Source organism: Barbus barbus (assembly GCF_936440315.1).
Source record: "Barbus barbus genome assembly, chromosome: 4".
NCBI lineage: Eukaryota > Metazoa > Chordata > Actinopteri > Cypriniformes > Cyprinidae > Barbus > Barbus barbus.
This window is the reverse complement of record NC_136732.1, coordinates 37,183,435-37,201,500: the sequence shown is the minus strand read 5'-3', so window position 1 is coordinate 37,201,500 and position 18,066 is coordinate 37,183,435. Positions and strand designations below refer to the sequence as shown.

At 37.6% G+C, this 18,066-nt stretch overlaps 1 protein-coding gene across 1 annotated transcript in view; it reads left to right on the top strand.

Moving 5' to 3' along the window:
* LOC306869136 (nuclear pore complex protein Nup85-like) overlaps positions 1-7,711 on the top strand; it is a 12,301-nt gene extending 4,590 nt beyond the window's left edge. Inside the window, exons 9-19 of the mRNA XM_079415759.1 lie at positions 3,362-3,484; positions 3,564-3,695; positions 4,175-4,281; positions 4,363-4,446; positions 4,680-4,745; positions 5,353-5,504; positions 5,663-5,780; positions 5,875-5,975; positions 6,904-7,055; positions 7,266-7,358; positions 7,441-7,711. Coding sequence (XP_079271885.1) covers positions 3,362-3,484; positions 3,564-3,695; positions 4,175-4,281; positions 4,363-4,446; positions 4,680-4,745; positions 5,353-5,504; positions 5,663-5,780; positions 5,875-5,975; positions 6,904-7,055; positions 7,266-7,358; positions 7,441-7,539 — 1,227 coding nt within the window. The 3' untranslated portion in view covers positions 7,540-7,711. The remainder of the gene's footprint in view (positions 1-3,361; positions 3,485-3,563; positions 3,696-4,174; positions 4,282-4,362; positions 4,447-4,679; positions 4,746-5,352; positions 5,505-5,662; positions 5,781-5,874; positions 5,976-6,903; positions 7,056-7,265; positions 7,359-7,440) is intronic.
* The last annotated feature ends 10,355 nt before the right edge of the window (positions 7,712-18,066 follow it).

The window sequence follows — 18,066 nt, the reverse complement described above, 5'->3', positions numbered from 1 at the left end:
ATGCAATAAATGCTTAATTTGTAATAGGTTTTATTGTTTTTTTGTCATTGCCTGGGACACGGCATCACAATAGTAAGATAAGGGGGCGTAACATTTCGTCTCACGCTTGAGGTATTCGGCCAATCACAACGCACTGGATAGCTGACCAATCAGAGCACGCCTCGCTTCTCAGAACGATGAGCTTTGTAAAATCGCGTTTCAGAAAGGCGGAGCATAGAGAAGCAACAATAATGTACAGTAGGTGGAAAATAATGTGTTTTTTGAACTTTAAACCACATAAACACATTGCATTACCTCAAATACACCTAATATTGTTCTTTTTAGCAACGTCATATGACCCCATTTAAACTCTAAATTCTTAATACTGCAATGCAAAAAATGCGTTAACAAATCTGGGGTCGACAATATAATTGGCCCGGTGGCCCGGACGTGCTTTTAAAACCGTCAGGGCCACCAGATCGCTCCAACCACTAGCCCGGTGGGGCCAGTAAAAATAATGCCTCGATTAAAAAAAGTCTAATTTCACATTAATTACCTGTGGTTCTGTGTTTTGATTTCTGTTAAATCATCTCGGTATCTGTTAAATCATCTCGGTAACCACCGCTAACACGTTACGTGATCCCGACAGTTACAGATGCAGCGGTTTATGCGCTCCGTGACGTCTGCACCGCCTTGCTCGCTCCCGCGGTTACGCGCGCAAACTGCACACTGCTGCTCAGCACCTACCTATAGCTACTATTAAGCTAGGCTACATGTTTCTGAAACCCCCATCACCCGGCCAAACGCCGGGTAAAAAAGAGAAGGCAAGGAAGAGAAAATCACCAGAGGAATTGAGGGAAAGCGAAAGGGAATACGAAAAGAAAAGGCAGAGAAAGTTTCAGCCCCAGTGGCGAGACCGCTGGAATTGGCTGGGCTTAGGGGTGTGCGATATGACGATTTTTGATCGTGGACGATAAAAATGTCTCCACGATCTGCTTTTGAAGAAATATGGTAGTATCGTGCTACAGCGACATTTTGTCAAATACAGTTCTGACGCCTCCGTCTCTATATACTGTACAACACGACATACAGCAGTAGAGTTACTCTGACAGGACACTGCACTTATTCGCGATCGCAAAAGTACATTATTTGCACACAAGCCTTGCTGGTTAAATGTTTAATTCCCGCGCTGGTCTGACGTGCGCTTTTTCTGACCGCATACACCTGAAGCACACGCACTAAAAACCCTGTCTAAGAGCGCCTGATTACTCAACTAACTTATCTTTTGCGCTAATACTGTCAAAACACACAAGGTTTACATACAGACTCAGTTGGTTATCTCTAAAATGAAAGTAAATAGTTAAGAGAGAAACAGATGCGTGCCTGTATATTAGATGCGTGCAGCTCTTAAAGGGACAGGACACTAAACATGCTGTCGACTGTCATTAAAGGGATAGTTCACCCTAAAATTTAAATTCTGTCATTATTTACTCACTCACATGTTGTCCCAAACCTCTATTAATTTCTTGTGCTGAACCCAAAAGAAGATATTTTGAAGAATGAGGGTAGCCAAACAGTTGCTGGTCCACTTTGATAGTAGGAAAGAAAAATCCAATGGAAGTCACTGAGGACCAGCAAATGTTTGGTTTTCCACCTTCTTCAAAATAGCATTTATGTTCAGCAGAAGAAAGAAACTCATTCAGGTTTAAAACAACTTTTGAGAAAATGATGGTATAAAAATAAAACATCATGACAGAATTGACAGACAGATGACAGAATATTTATTTTTGAGGGAACTATTCATTTAACGTTAACAAAACAACAAAACGCAAAGAGAAAAATCACTCACTATTCTTGACTGAAAAACTTTAATACAGTTGCTTTAGGAATCAGTCTATCTAGTGTTTTATTTTTATATTTGTTCATTCAATTTCATTGAATGCTCTGCTAAATACACCTATTGTACCTGAAAATAAAGCACTGTTTGTTTTATTTGTATATTATGTGTATTTGTAATGTGTATCTTTATTCTATCTTTCTTATTAAAAAATAAGAACAATGACAAAGATTTTTATCTTCGCCCACTTTGGCCTAAATATCTGCCATGTCTTTTTTTTTGTTTTTTGTTACCTTGAAAGGCTTTGTCTTTCTAGTTTGGCTGTAATGCTCAGACAACTTGTAAAACCAACATGACAAAGAATCGTGATAAAACCGTGAATCGTGATATTTCAAAAAAAAAAAAAAAATCGTGATATGATATTTTTCCCATATCGCCCACCCCTAGCTGGGCTACGATCAAGAAAAAAAAGAGGTTTACCGTGAGCTCTGCAGATCAATGCCCACATATGCAGACAAGTAAGTTAGAGAAAAGTTAACGTGTATGAAACCTATGGTATGAACATAATATAATGAATTGCTGTGACTACGGAGAATGAATCCTATGCAATAGGTTTATTTGCACTTGTTTCATGTTTTTGCACAGTTTTGCTGCACTTTGCACTAAACCTACCTTAAAAAAAATAAATGCTATTCATGTTGTTCAAGCAAACTGTTCTTTTTCGTGATTATTGGGATCAATACCCGACGCGTTGACCTGGGCCAGTGAACTTCAAAAGACACTGGCCCAGAGGGCCAGTGGCAAATTTCCCTTATTGTCTACCCCTGTAAATAATATTACTCTACCGTTCAAATGTTTGGGGTCAGTAAGATCAAATCAGCATATTAGTATGACTTCTGAAGGATCATGTGACACTGAAGACTGGAGTAATGATGCTGAAAATTCAGCTTTGATCACAGGAATAAATTACAGTTTACTATTTATTACAATAGTAATGAGTTATTTTAAATTATAATAGTATTTCACATTTTGATTAATTAAATGCTGCCTTGGTGAACAGAAGAGACTCCTTTCAAAATATTTTAAATCTTCTGACCCTAAAATATGAACAGTAGTGTAAATATTATTATATATTAATTAAAACTATATATATAAATTTTGATGTTTAATTGTATTTATAAATTATTGTAGTATTTGTTGTGTTGTCTTTACTATATACTGATGTAAATTATGTAAAAAAAAAAAAGGCATTAAAATAATTGATTCAATTAAGTAAAATATAAATAAATTAAATGTATTTTTGTCATTTTCTGTGTAAAATAGAATATTTAGTTTTCTTTTAAATTTTGGGGTGAAACATTTACATTTAGTCATTTAGCAGATGCTCTTATCCAAAGCGACTTACAAATGAGGACAATGGAAGTAAAAAACATAACCTGTTTTTTGAGAGATTTACCCTTAACTTTAGAGCTTATCGCTTTTATAAAACATTGTCACTATAAATATTGCTAATATTGAATTCTGGATGTGTGTTTGTTGGTGCAGTCCACAGGTACGCAAACACTGACCGAGTTTGATGTCAAATGGAGACACTGGCACGAGGAGTGTGACCGCTGTCTCCAAGACAACACCTTCGCTAGCAACCGTCACCTGGAGACCATCTGCAAGGTGAAGAGTCCCGACCTGTGAGGAGCTCTGATCGAGTCTGCTGAGAGCACGTGATCCTGACTCTGTCTGTCTCTGTCAGATCCTGGTTGGTGACGAGGACACGTTACTGGAGCAGCAGGAGCTGCTGAGCACCTGGTATCACTTCCTGGTCACACGGCTGCTCTTCACTCATCCTACAATCAAACCGCCAGATCTGCACTACTACGCACAAGTACAGACAACCAGTTATATATCAGTGTCACTGAGATACTGTTCTAGTTTTTATTCTTATTTTTAATTAGTTTTATCTTTTTATTTATTTTTAATTGTCCATCTTCTTTTTATAAATTTTTATTTCATTTTTAGTTAGTAATATTAGTATATGAAGTTAAACTAAATTATGTAAAATATTATTTTTTTTTTTTTACTATTTACTGTTTGATTTTATTTTAGATAGTTTATTTTAATAGTTTTAATTAGTTTCTTTTTTCTTTTTAATATTTTCATTTTTGTTGTTGTTGTTATTATTATTATTATTATTTAATAAAATTCTTAATGATAACCCAGCATGCAGTACAAGTAAATCTGCCTGATATCATACAAACAGCTGACGATTAGTCATGATATCTGAACTTGATTTGATAGCTTTAACTGTGAATAAATCAGCTGTCCAGCTCCGTATGTCATACTGACCCTGTGCTTGTGTTGCAGTCAAGCATGACCATGTTTCTGGGTCCCCGGGCATCTCCGGAGCCTCTGGACATCATCCTGCTGTCGGCCTTTGAGTTTGACCTGCATCAGGTGATCAAAGACTGCAGGTGCGTTAACACTCTCACACGCATTCAGAGGAAGAGTCTGTGAATCCTCCAAACTAACTCAGACGGTTGATGTTTCTGCAGCATCGCGCTCAATAACTGGTGGTTCGTGGCTCACCTGACGGACCTGCTGGATCACTGCAAACTTCTGCAGTCGCACAACCTCCAGTGCGTATCTCACATCAGATGAAGCGTTCAGATCTCAGACACTTAGAATGCCACTCAAGATTTCTTGCCCATAGAAAAAAGACACATTCTAGTGTTTTCCAACACTCAATCAATGGAACATTTTCCTTTCATATATGTAAATGAACTAAGCCTACAGATTCATGTGGCTCTTTGAGATGGTTTTGGTTGATGTGATGCTCATAACTCTGTTCTGATTTTGTGTTTTTTTGTAGTTTTGGGTCTAATCTGCGTGAGTTTCTGGTTTTGGAGTATGCCTCGGGTCTCTTCACGCATCACAGGTGATTGAAAACCATTATTTATCTCTGCAGACTGAGAACTAAAGTGTTCAATCTCATGAAAACAAGTCTAGATCACACTTTACCCTAAAAGAAAAATAAGAAATTATACTTTCCAAAAATATATTTTTTATCACCTTATATAGTAACTTTCATGACAGCAAATTTCCCCGTCTTTGTAAAGCATTATTTTCTTTATGCAAAATATAAATATTTCTAAAATAAGTATTATAAATGTATATTTAAGCTATTACATTTTTATATAACTATTAATTAATATATTCATTAATATTTTAATATTCAGTTTTTTTTCATAATTGAAGATTTATTTAATATATAATAAATATTAATTGATAATATAAATTGGTTAATGTATAATTTAATTGTTACATAACATATTACATAATGATTTAAATTATTTTGTTAATTTATATTTTGGCTATATATATAATGGATCATTATATATACATATTTTAATTTTCATTTGCTAGAATTATTTTTTAATAATACTCACATATTCTTGACTCTGAGTGAATCTTGATTTACCCAATAATCGGATCCAATAATGAACTGCTCGGAATAATGTATTTATCATACGTGTGTGTATTAGTCTGTGGCAGCTGGCGGTGGATTATTTCGATCACTGTCCTGAGTTCGGTCGTGTGTATCTGGAGCTGCAGATCGAGAGAGTCCCGCTCGACACCGAACGCAAAGCCGTTAAAGTCCTGCGGATCTGTGAGGACAGACAGATGAGTGAACAGGGTGAGGGACCTCAATCGTCTCAGAGTTTCAGACTTAAACATTAAAACAGTTAACTGTTTGCTTTACAAGTCTGTAAATGAGCAGCTCATTTTGATTGAGTGCTGATAATCAAAGCCACCATGCCAGATGAAGTAAGAGTTGATCTGTGTGTGTTTCAGTGCGCAGTATCTGTAAGATCATGGCTAAAAGAGCTCTGAGGAACAACAGACTGGGGTCTGCTCTGTCCTGGAGCATCAGAGCCAAAGACGCTGCGTTCGCCACACTCATCTCTGAGAGGTTACACACTATCTATCTGGATGTCTACGTATGTCAATATCCATAAGGTGTTATGTTGCCCTTTTTTTCCTAACCCATGCTTTTTTTTCCACAGGTTTCTTCAGGATTACAGTAACAAAGGCTCTTTCACAGATCTGGATTTGTTGGATAATCTGGGTCCCGCCATGCTGCTCAGTGACAGACTGACGTTTTTAGGTACAATATGAGAGGCCGATGCCATTTATGAGATGTATCTGAAGCACAAGATCCTCTATAATTCAGTGTGTGTTATTTCAGTCCGCCGTTTAACACTGCTTTCGTTCAGCTTTCCTGCACAACTGAGATCGATTCCTCAGCCACATTCATGAAGGGTGGTGATGGCGCAGTGGATAAGACACATGCCTTTGGTGTGAGAGACCCGGGTTCGAATCCACTGTGAGACACCAATGTGTCCCTGAGCAAGACACTTAACCCCTAGTTGCTCCAGAGGCGTGCGACCTCTGACATATATAGCAATTGTAAGTCGCTTTGGATAAAAGCGTCAGCTAAATGAATAAATGTAAAATGTAAATGTAAAAAAACTAAAAATGTTGCGTCTCTTTCATGTAATAACCTGCTCATCAAATATTAATATTAAACAATGACTAAAGCTAGTCAGTCATTGTTTTTAGTAAATGCACATTCAGTTTTGACTTCACTGCAAAAAAGCCTTATCTTACTTAGTATTTGTGTCATTTCTAGTCAAAATGTATACAAATTCTTAAATCAAGATGCATTTACTAGATGTCTTTTTTGGGTGATTTACTGTTTTCTACATAAAATCATTCTTCATAAGGTGCATTTTGCTTAAAACAAGTAAAATAGTCTTAAAATAAGATTCTTTTTCTTACCCCACTGGCAGTTTATTTGAAGAAATAACTACTAGACTAAATCTCGTATGTCTTTTTGCGTATCTAGTAAATGCATTTAGAATTTGTAGATATTTTGACTAGAAACAAGACAAAAATATTAAGATATGGCTTTTTTGATATATACAGTGTTCAGCTTTAAACAATCCAGTCGTCATGTTACATATGTAAAAATGATTTCTAATGCAATTTCATATTATCTTTTAACAATGAGATGCATGACTGTGTGTTTACAGGAAAGTACCGTGAGTTTCACAGGCTTTACGGTGAGAATCGGTTCTCCGAGGCGGCCAAACTCCTGCTGTCCCTCATGACGGCAAAGATCGCTCCGCGCAGTCTGTGGGTGACGCTGCTGACCGACGCGCTGCCGCTGCTGGAGCAGAAAGAGGTCAAGACAGACAACTCATGCTTTACAGTCACATTTTATCTTAGTGAAGAAATTGGTACCATTATAAGCCAATTGTTTTAGATCAAAAGACTTTTAAGATCATTACCTTCATTAAAATAACTGGCTAGTTTGTACTATACCAGCTTAAACCATAAAGCTTGACCATTAGTGGTGTTTCATTTAAATCACGGTGTTTGTTTGCATGTGAAGGTGATCTTCTCCGTGGATCAGACGTATGAGCTCATGTCCTGTCTGGAGGAGCTGAACTCAGGGACCAAACCAGACTCAAATCAGATAGACCAGGTACAAATCATCTACAACATCCAAGAGAAGCTTATTATAATGTTTAGTTGTGAACTAGGTTGTTTTTTCTTCTGTGTTTCAGGATGATGATATCGAGTCCACGAAGACAGAGCTCCTGCGACTGGCTCTGGCTCGTAATCTCGCCATGGCCATCGTGAAAGAGGGAACAATAGAAACATAAATACATCTGATCATCCAATCAATCACTCGCAGCTGTCTTTGTGTTCTGTACATAATTCATAAACTTGGATAAAAACGTGACTTCTTTTATAAAACCTTTTCCAATGTTTGCAAAAAAACATTTGTCTTCCATATTCATTTCTTTTGTCTTCATATAAAAGGTCTTATGAGGGAAAACTTGATTGTTCATGCTCTTTTGAATTTGAGGTACAGCAACTTAAATAGTTAACGACTTTAATATTGTTACTTTAATACTTATTAAACTTAAATGTTAACTGTAAGAATCATGCAGGGATGTAAAAGTATCATCAACCAAACACTGTAATTGTTTTTGGTCCAAGATATGGAATGCCAAGACTGCCATAATTAGAAAGAAAGAAATATACAAAGAAAAGTAGAAAATTTATTTCCTTATTTTTTTTTCCGCATATGTATTTATTTTCACTTTTATTTATTTCCACATTTATTGATTTCTACATTTCTTTGTCCATGGGGTAATGAGGAGGGCGTGTTTTACCTCAGGAATAGCAATCGAGCCAGAGTAGGCGAGGGGTAAGCTTTGAGGCCACAGTGATACTTTGTGGTGCCAAACGAAATACAAGAAGTGTAGCCTACATGACGGTCCAGTCTTAGATGACTTATGATCTTATATCACGGGTCAGTGGTGTAACTACAGACAGTGCAGTCGCACCGGGGCCCATTAACAATGGTCTTGGCGGAATAGATCTGCTACGCTTCTGCTGCTGCGGCAGAGCGAGTACCGAGACTTGCTACCGCCAATACATCCACAACATGCTGCTGTGAGCTAGGGGTGTGTGATATTGAAAAAAAAAAAGATATCTCTATTTTTGGGGATTTTTTCGATAACGATAATTTGCCGACAGCTGCAGTTTTTTATATTCTTCATATTCTGTGTGGTCAGTTCACATCAGTGATAGCAATTAATCTTTTCATATAATTTTAAATAGATTTTTACCTTTTTATAGGCAATTTTACCTTTATTAAAGCCATTTTTTCTAAAAGTGTGCATCTTTTGAGTCAAATTGTTTCATTTAATCAGTCAATTAGAATAATAAGACATTAGGCTGTTACCAAACAAATGAAACCAGTATCAATAAACTGATCCTCTAGGATGACCCTGCATCCTCATATGAGGACATTATATTTGAGTGAATTTCTCTGAGACTATACATGCCACAGTGTTAAGTCTGGATGTCCTGTACAGAGCACCTTCAGGGCTTTTCAGAGATACTAAATGATTGGATGTTTCACCATGACCACTCCCTCTCCTTGGTCTTCAAAAATGAAATTAATTTAGTGACACTCGGAAATATGGAAATATGATAATATTTTGTAATTATCATTTAAATCTGTCTCATTTTTTTAATTGTGTGTCATAAATCAATATCTCAGGAAAATGTTATGGGGTTTCAAATCAAAATATGTCTGTTACGAAACAGGACGTTGATTTCATGCATGTCATCATATGAGAATCCCGGGACTGAAAGCATGTTTATTACGGGTTTTGGGAGACATAACAAAGGAATAGGGAAAGAAATTATATTTCAATATTCTATTAAATATATATTATTATGAAAATCTGGTCAATTATTACTCCCATTATTACACTTCTTTTTTCATTACGTGTTGCCCCAAAAACACATTAATATGCAAATTAGATTTAGTTTTAGTATAGATACATTGTATATAATGAGAATTAAATTAAAAATATATTGTTTTTGCCTATACATGTTCATTCATGTCTTTTTTTTTTTTTTAAATTGAGTCCCGATGTCCTCTCACGAGGACATAGCATAACTTATGAATGAAATATCTTTTTTTTTTTCATTATTCTAAATGCTCTAAATAATTTAAAGACATGAAAAAAACTATTTTTTTTCCTAAAACTTTCTTCTCAGGTCTTAAGAGGTTAATCTTTGCAGAAGTTGCATCTAAGGTGGCCTTTAGATGTATTTACACACTATTTAATGCAGCTCAGAGAAGAAAAATCAGCACTCTTCATGAGATATCAACCATATGAAATGTTATATATATATATATATATATATATATATATATTCATTCACCGGCCACTTTATTAGGTACACCTGTTCAATTGTTTGGTAACACAAATTGCTAATCAGCCAATCAACAAGTGCATTTAGGCATCTAGATGTGGTGAAGACGACTCGCTGAGTTCAAGCCGAGCATCAGAATGGGGAAGAAAGGGGATTTAAGTGACTTTGAACGTGGAATGGTTGTTGGTGCCAGACGGGCTGGTCTGAGTATTTCAAAAACTGCTGATCTACAGGCATTTTCACGCACAACCATCTCTAGTGTTTACAGAGAACGGTCTGAAAAAGAGAAAATATCCAGTGAGCGGCAGTTGTGTGGACGAAAATGCCTTGTTGAGGTCAGAGGAGAATGGGCAAACTGGTTAGAGATGATAGGAAGACAACATTAACTCAAATAACCACTCGTTACAACCAAGGTATGCAGAATACCATCTCTGAACGCACAACACATCGAACCCTGAAGCAGATGGGCTACAGCAGCAGAAGACCACACCGGGTGCCGCTCCTGTCAGCTAAGAACAGGAAACGGAGGCTACAATTTGCACAGGCTCACCAAAATTGGACAATAGAAGATTGGAAAAACGTTGCCTGGTCTGATGAAACTCGATTTCTGCTTCGACATTCAGATGGTAGGGTCAGAATTTGGCGTAAAGAACATGAAAGCATGGATCTATCCTGTCTTGTCTCAACGGTTCAGGCTGGTGGTGGTGGTGTAATGGTGTGGGGGATGTTTTCTTGGCACACTTTGGGCCCCTTAGTACCAACTGAGCATCGTTTATACGCCACAGCCTACCTGAGTATTGTTGCTGACCATGTCCATCCCTTTATGACGACAGTGTACCTATCTTCTGATGGCTACTTCCAGCAGGATAATGCACCGTGTCACAAAGCTCAAATCATCTCAGACTGGTTTCTTGAACATGACAATGAGTTCACTTTACTCAAATGGCCTCCACAGTCACCAGATCTCAATCCAATAGAGCACCTTTGGGATGTGGTGGAACGGGAGATTCGAATCATGGATGTGCAGACGACAAATCTGCAGCAACTGCGTGATGCTATCATGTCAATATGGACCAAAATCTCTGAGGAATGTTTCCAACACCTTGTTGAATCTATGCCATGAAGAATTAAGGCAGTTCTGAAGGCAAAAGGGGATCCAACCCGGTAATAGCAAAATGTACCTAATAAAGTGTCCAGTGAGTGTGTGTATCATTTTCTGATCCATATCTACAATTTTGTGATCATTCTTAGTGCATTTTATTAGACTGAAAAGAGCAAACTCTAAATGTGCACATGCTCTAATCTAGACTTCATCACGTAATGTAAGTGTGCACTCCGTAGGTGTTTTTTGTTTTTGCAAAATACTCGATAATGTAAAATTACATATAGTTATCGCAGACAATATATATCGCACACCCCTACTGTGAGCATGTAAGAAATACTGCTGCTGCACATGTAACACATGAAATAACCCCCTATAGCAGTGATACTCAAATCTGGCTCACGAGATCCACTTTCCTGCAGGGTTTAGCTCCAACCCTGATCAAACTCACCTACCTGTGATTTTCTAATGATCCTGAAGACATTGATTAGCATGCTCAGGTGTGTGTGATTACGGTTAGAGCTAAACTCTGCAGGAAAGTGGATCTCGCGAGCCAGGTTTGAGTATCCCTGCCCTATAGCATACATGATTCACCTCGTAGCAGATCTATGCAGGTGGAGCTGGGGAAGGTGGAGGGTTTCTGAAGTGTGCTGGCAAACTGCTACAACAAACAAACCAACAAATTTATTATCGAATGGAGATGTTTCTTTTTCATGTCTCCTCTTATATATATATATATATATATAACCTTCAAACAAAACACATAATCCAGTTTTTTGATAAAAGTTTAATGAATAACATTCAATGAACAGTTGCATTCACTGAGTATGACATGTAGGAGTAGGTTTAACATGCATTCAGGGCAAGTTTTACAAAATCTTTATTCTGTAAACACTGCCTTCACATTTTAAAATTAAAATAGTTCTTAGTTGTTCTATCTTGGTAACACTTTATAACCTAGGACTTTAACTCTGCTCCTGGTGACCCTGTTCTGCAAAATATATCTCCAACCTACTTCATCACACCAGGGGCCTCATTTATAAAGTGTGCATACGCTCAGATTTGTTCTTAAGAGTGCATTTGCTTAAATCCATGCCAGCGCTCATATTTATAAAAACGGTCTTTGATGTGGAAAAGTACTTAGTGTCACGTCAGGGTCCAAGCAGATGTAAGCACCTTTTATTTAGAGTATTGCAGGTTTTCTTGCAGCTCGCTGTTCTAAATTACAATGATTGGTGATGTTTTATATAGTAATGGCATTAATTAGAAGTTGTTTACAAGCTGAGAGCTGAAACCATTCAGCAAGTTCAAGATCATTTGCGATTCATAGATTTCACATCTGAAAGAGAGGGTACGTGCGTTTCCTGTTCGTACGTTCATTCTATGAATCTGACGTACGCATATTCGAGATTTGATCGTAAGATCAAATTTAGGATTGTTTCTGCGCAACATTTTATAAATGAGGCCTCTGGTCTGTGATTTTTCAAGTGATCCTGGAGACTCGATTAGCTGGTTCTGGTGCGTTTGATTACGGTTGGAGGTGAATGAATTAACTAATGTAGTTGATTACCTAGGCTTCACTACATTAGTTAACACAAACTAACAGTATGTGAAATACTTCTAAAGCATCTATCAATCTTAGTTAATGTTAATCTCAACATTTACTAAAACATTACCAAAAGTTGTATTAATTTTAGTTAATGCACTGCACTAGCATGAACATTTTTATTAACTAACATAAACAAAAATTAATAAATGCTGTAAAACTAAACTGCTTGGTATTAGTTCATGTTAGTAAATATGCTAACTAATGTCAACAAACAAGACCTTATCATGTTACTATCTCTTTATTACGTGCAAAAATAAACAAATAAAACAAGGATCTTGGCTTTGAGTGAAAGAAATTTTAAAAGACATACAGGCTTCCAAAACATAAGGGTATAAACAGACATTTTCAAGGGTCTGTAGCTTCTGCCCCTTCATTTATGACATATATTCCCATGTGTCTTGTGTCCGAAGTGGGGGCTTCATCATGTGAAACATCCTAAAAAAGTCAAATACAATAAATAACAGATCAGGGGTGAAATGGGGAGTCTGTTTTAGGGAAATATATATTAGGTTTCAAAAGATTTAAATAACATGTACTCCTTCACAAGTTTTGAGGGGTCTTCGTTCGGGGAAACACCAAGTGCTCTCAGGACGCATTCGCATTTCTTTTTTCTGGACAATGTGACAAATAGCAGAATTAACACACAAATTAGCATTTTGCTTTCAGGACTTATTCCGGTACCTCTAAAACAAATAGCATCATCTGAGTGTGGTTTTATCTCAGATGAACTTCTGTGGTGGTTTTAAACTGGACAATACCTCTTATTTTCTCAGATCTCAGATCCATGATGGTGTCCTGGTGTGACTTCCAGACCCATGAGAAAAACTACAAACACGTCAAACAGGATGAGATAAACCTCTCCAGCTGTGGCTGATCTTCATCTAAACATCACTGGAGTCTCCTGGACAGATGCAACATACATTATCACAAGAACAGCAGCATTAGTGTAAACCATCCCTCTGCAGATCACCAAATAAACCATTACTGGATGCTGGATAATATGATATTTTTGTGCAGTTTAAAGAGACTGTGCAGTTCACTCAGCAAAAGGAAATACATTGGGTGACTGTACCAGTTTGTGTTTTATTCTCAAGTAAAATGGAATTATATCCATTTTTCATCACTTGCAGAGAAAAAAAGCTATCTCCCTCCCGCAAGCCTGGTTTTCAGTATTGCATTAGCCTCAGTGAGAATCTGTTAAAACAGATTCTTCTGGGACAGGTGGGACGTTTGCATTATAGCATGTATAAAGTCAAATATAATGTAGTCTTAACAGGTGACCCATTCCCCACATAAACATCTCTAGATCTTCCCTCAGAGAATCTCTTATTAAAACTAAAAAAAATTATATTTGTGTGCAGAATATGGTGTGTTTGATTAGAAATTAGTTTTAACTCCACTCTGGAAATAAACACTGAATACCTGAAATCCAAATATTCTCACAGGAATTTTATTGACCTCTAAAATCCATAGTGGTCTTTTTGAAACTTTAATGTCTTTATGGGGCTTCAGTCAAACAGAAACAGTGCAATTTTAAAACAGTTTACAGTTTTGAATGCTTTAAACAAAAGGTAGTACCCATCAGGTTCATTCAAAGTAAATATAACTCTTCTAATAAGTGGTTCTTCTGTCTACACTGGATGTGCCGCATTGTGTAGCGCAGAGTGACAGACAATAAACACAGTGAATGGATACATATAGCACATTTCTCAAATCAATCAATCCTAAAAAACAGCAAGGTGAGCAAATACTTTTGTTGTTGGGACTGTTTCTTTTTACACTAAAAAAAAAACTAAATAAATATATATATATACATACATACAGTGCCCTCCACTAATATTAGCACCCTTGGTAAATCTGAGCAAAGGTGGCTGTGAAAATAAATCTGCATTGTTTATCCTTTTGATATTTCATTCGAAAATTCCAAAAATTCTAACCTGTCATTGAAGTAAAACAATTGAAAGTGGGGAGAAAAATCTCACGATAAAATAAATGTTTTTCTCCAATGAATGTTGGGCACAATTATTGGCACCCCTAGAAATTCTTATGAGTAAAATATATTCCCATTCATATTTACATTTTTTAATCACACCAGGGTGACTAGGAGCATGAAATTACCCAGCCATGTTTGCTGTTCCACAGGATTATAAATATGAGGAACACAAAGGCCAAATTCCCTTAATCATCCATCACAAGGAGTAAAACCTAAGAATATAATGTGCAGAACAAGATTATTGAGCGTCACAAAATAGAAAGTGGCTGTAAGACAAAACCTGAAGCATTGAAAATCCAGTGTCCTTGTTAAGCCTACATGTACTTATGCATGTCAACTAAATGTCACCTTTACAAAGATTAAGGGTTTGGCCCTTCCACCCTGTTTTTTTCATGGTATCCCCACCTACTACCCCATGACTTACCCCATAACATCCATATGTGCTTTACACAGAAGTGGGGAAATCTCCTCATCCACCACCAGTGTGCCGATGATGCGACGGCAGCCATATTGCACCAGAACGCCCACCACACACCAGCTTATTGGTGGAGAGGAGATAGAGTGATACAGCCAATCAGTGTATGGGGATGATTAGGAGGCCGTGATGGTCAGAGGCCAATGGGCAAATTTGGCCAGGATGCCGGAGTTACACCCCTACTCTTTTTCAAAGGACATTTTTAATGACCACAGAGTCAGGACCTCGGTTTAACGTCTCATCCAAAAGACGGTGCTTTTGAGAGTATAGTGTCCCCGTCACTTTACTGGGGCATTAGGGCCCACGCAGACTGCAGGGTGAGCACCCCCTGCTGGCCTCACTAACACCTCTTCCAGCAGCAACCTAGTTTTCCCAGGAGGTCTCCAATCCAGGTACTGACCAGGCTCAACCCTGCTTAGCTTCAGTGGGCAACCAGTCTTGAGCTGCAGGGTGATATGACTGCCAGATTGACAGAAAGAGAATAGACAATGACACGTATGGTTAGTCAGACCATCTCAGACTGATAACATGAATGGTAACTCTGTTAAATGTTAACATTTGGAACATAAAAGTAAAGTCGTGACGTATTGTCAAGTATGGTGACCCATACTCGAAATTGGTGCTCTGCGTTTAACCCATCCAAGTGCACACACACAGCAGTGAGTAGTGAACAAATGCACACACACACACACACACACCCGGAGCAGTGGGCAGCCATGCTGCGGCGCCCGGGGAGCAGTTGGGGGTTCGGTGCCTTGCTCAAGGGCACCTCAGTCGTGGTATTGAGGGTGGAGAGAGCGCTGGACATTCACTCCCCCCACCTACAATCCCTGCCGGCCGGGAACTCGAACCCGCAACCTTTCGATTACGAGTCCGACTCTCTAACCATTAGGCCACGACTTCCACCTTAGGTAGAATTAGTTTGCTTTTGGGCCCACTCTTTTCTTCCCCCATCTCTGTCCAAAGTGAGCAGCAGCCATTATTTTGATGAACTTTTCAATCTCTCCATCTGATGCACTGCCAGTACTTGCATTTCTCTGCACTGATCAGTCACAATACTGTAGACTAGTGTTGTCAAACTCAATTCCTGGAGGACTGCAGCTGTGCACAGTTTAGATCCAACTCACACCTGCTTGGAAGTTTCTAGTAATCCTGAAGACCTTGATTAGCTGGATCAGGTGTATTTGATTATGGTTGGAGCTCAACTCTAGCACTGTCAGCAAACTCACAATTATAGCTTCATTATAAATAAACATTACTTTGATATTATATTTTTTTTTATTTAACCTTTATTTATCCAGGTAAACTGTTTGAGAACCACTTCTCATTTACAAACATGACCTGGCCAAGAGGCTACAAAAATCAATAAGGACATACTATACAACTGTACATAGTCAAACACATAACACACATAGAACAAGCAATTGAATTAAAAAAGGTAACAGTAAAAAAGAAAAAGAAAAAAGAAAAGGTGCTTAAATAAGTGTGTGTAAATATAGTTCGTAATTGTCAGCAGGAACAAGAGTCAACTATGTAATTTTGGAGGTTTTGTTTAAAGGTGGAAATTGAAATCAGAGATGTAAGTTTCAGTGTGTTTTGTAGTATATTCCAGTCGTGTACTGCTGCAAAGCGGAAGGCATTACGTCCAAAGATAGTAGAAGTAGGAGGGGTACTAAATTTAATCAAATTACTTGATCTTGTATGATAGACGTTATGAGCAGCATGAAGAAGAGATGACAAATAGAGAGGTGTCTTGCCCAGGATTGTTTTATATATGAAGAGAAACCAGTGATGGAGCCGCCGAGTATGAAGGGAGGGCCAACCCACCCGTTTATACAAGTCACAATGATGAGTGTGAAAGGGTACATTAGTGACAAAACGGATGGCTGAATGATAAAGTGTGTCAAGTTTCTTTAGAGCTGTATTTGGTGCCATTCTATAGATAATATCACCATAGTCCAAAATTGGCAGTACTGTCATCTTAACGAGGGTGCATTTGGTAGCATGAGTAAAGGAAGCTTTATTGCGGAAAAGAAAAGCTAGTCTAGCTTTGACTTTTGTTTGAAGGTTAATGATGTGTGTGATGAATGACAAAGATGAATCCAACCATATACCTAGATATTTATATTTTTTGACATACTCCAGAGCCATACCGTTCATGCAGGTGATTATAAGTGGAGTCTCGATAACTGGTTTTCGGCTAAAAAGGATACATTTAGTCTTACTGGTGTTAATTTGAAGGTGGAGATTATCAAAAAACTGCTCTATAGAGGTGAAGCTGAGTTTAAGACTGGAAGCCGCAGAATTGGGAGAGGAACCAACTGAATAAAGAATGGTATCATCTGCATAAAGATGTATCCTAGAGGTGCCAGCAGCTTTGGCTATGTCATTGACATAAATAGAAAAAAGGGTTGGGCCCAGGATGGAGCCTTGAGGCACTCCTTTAGAGATATTAAGTGGGTCTGACATAATATTTTCCACCTTCAATTGCTGGACACGGTTGGTAAGATAATTGGCAAACCAAACACAGCTAGAAGAGGACAGACCAATACTGGAAAGCTTATGTAAAAGGATCCTATGGTCTACAGAGTCAAAGGCCTTGGCGAGGTCTATAAAGGTGGCAATACAGACCTGTTTGCTGTCTAATGCTGTAATTATCTCGTCAATGTGTAGAATGGTTTAAAATGATATTATATGTTAGATTATCAAATGTATCTCACCAGGGTAGCAAGTTCTTCTGGTCTTCTGGCGATTAGCAGCACAAAAAGTAGTGAAACCACCCTTACAAAAACTGCAGAGAACAATGTAAAAACATTTTTTATATTCAAAAGTGCTTTTGAAACCGGATCTCATATATTACTTTGATACTGAATTGTTTTAATGTTAAAATGTTACTGATATATTTTTTTTTAAACAAACAGAACAAGGAATAGACGGTTAATCCTAGTACTTCAGAATTAAAACAACACCAATTCAACTGAATTCTGGCTTATTTCTAAATGAATCAATAGACACTGAGAATAAATGACATTCAAATTATGACGACATAATTTTAACAGGAAATGACTGTATGGTGCCTCTATAATGAAAAGCACGGGATTGGTCATTTCCACCCCAACAGGAAAACATGCAAAGAAAACTATACTGGCTCAATCCATTTGATAAAGTCTTTAATGGCGCAGTACACATGATGGAAACGTTATTAAACACCAGAGCAGTGCATCATCATTGTCATCGTCATCCATAATAACTTTCAAGAAGATCTACATTT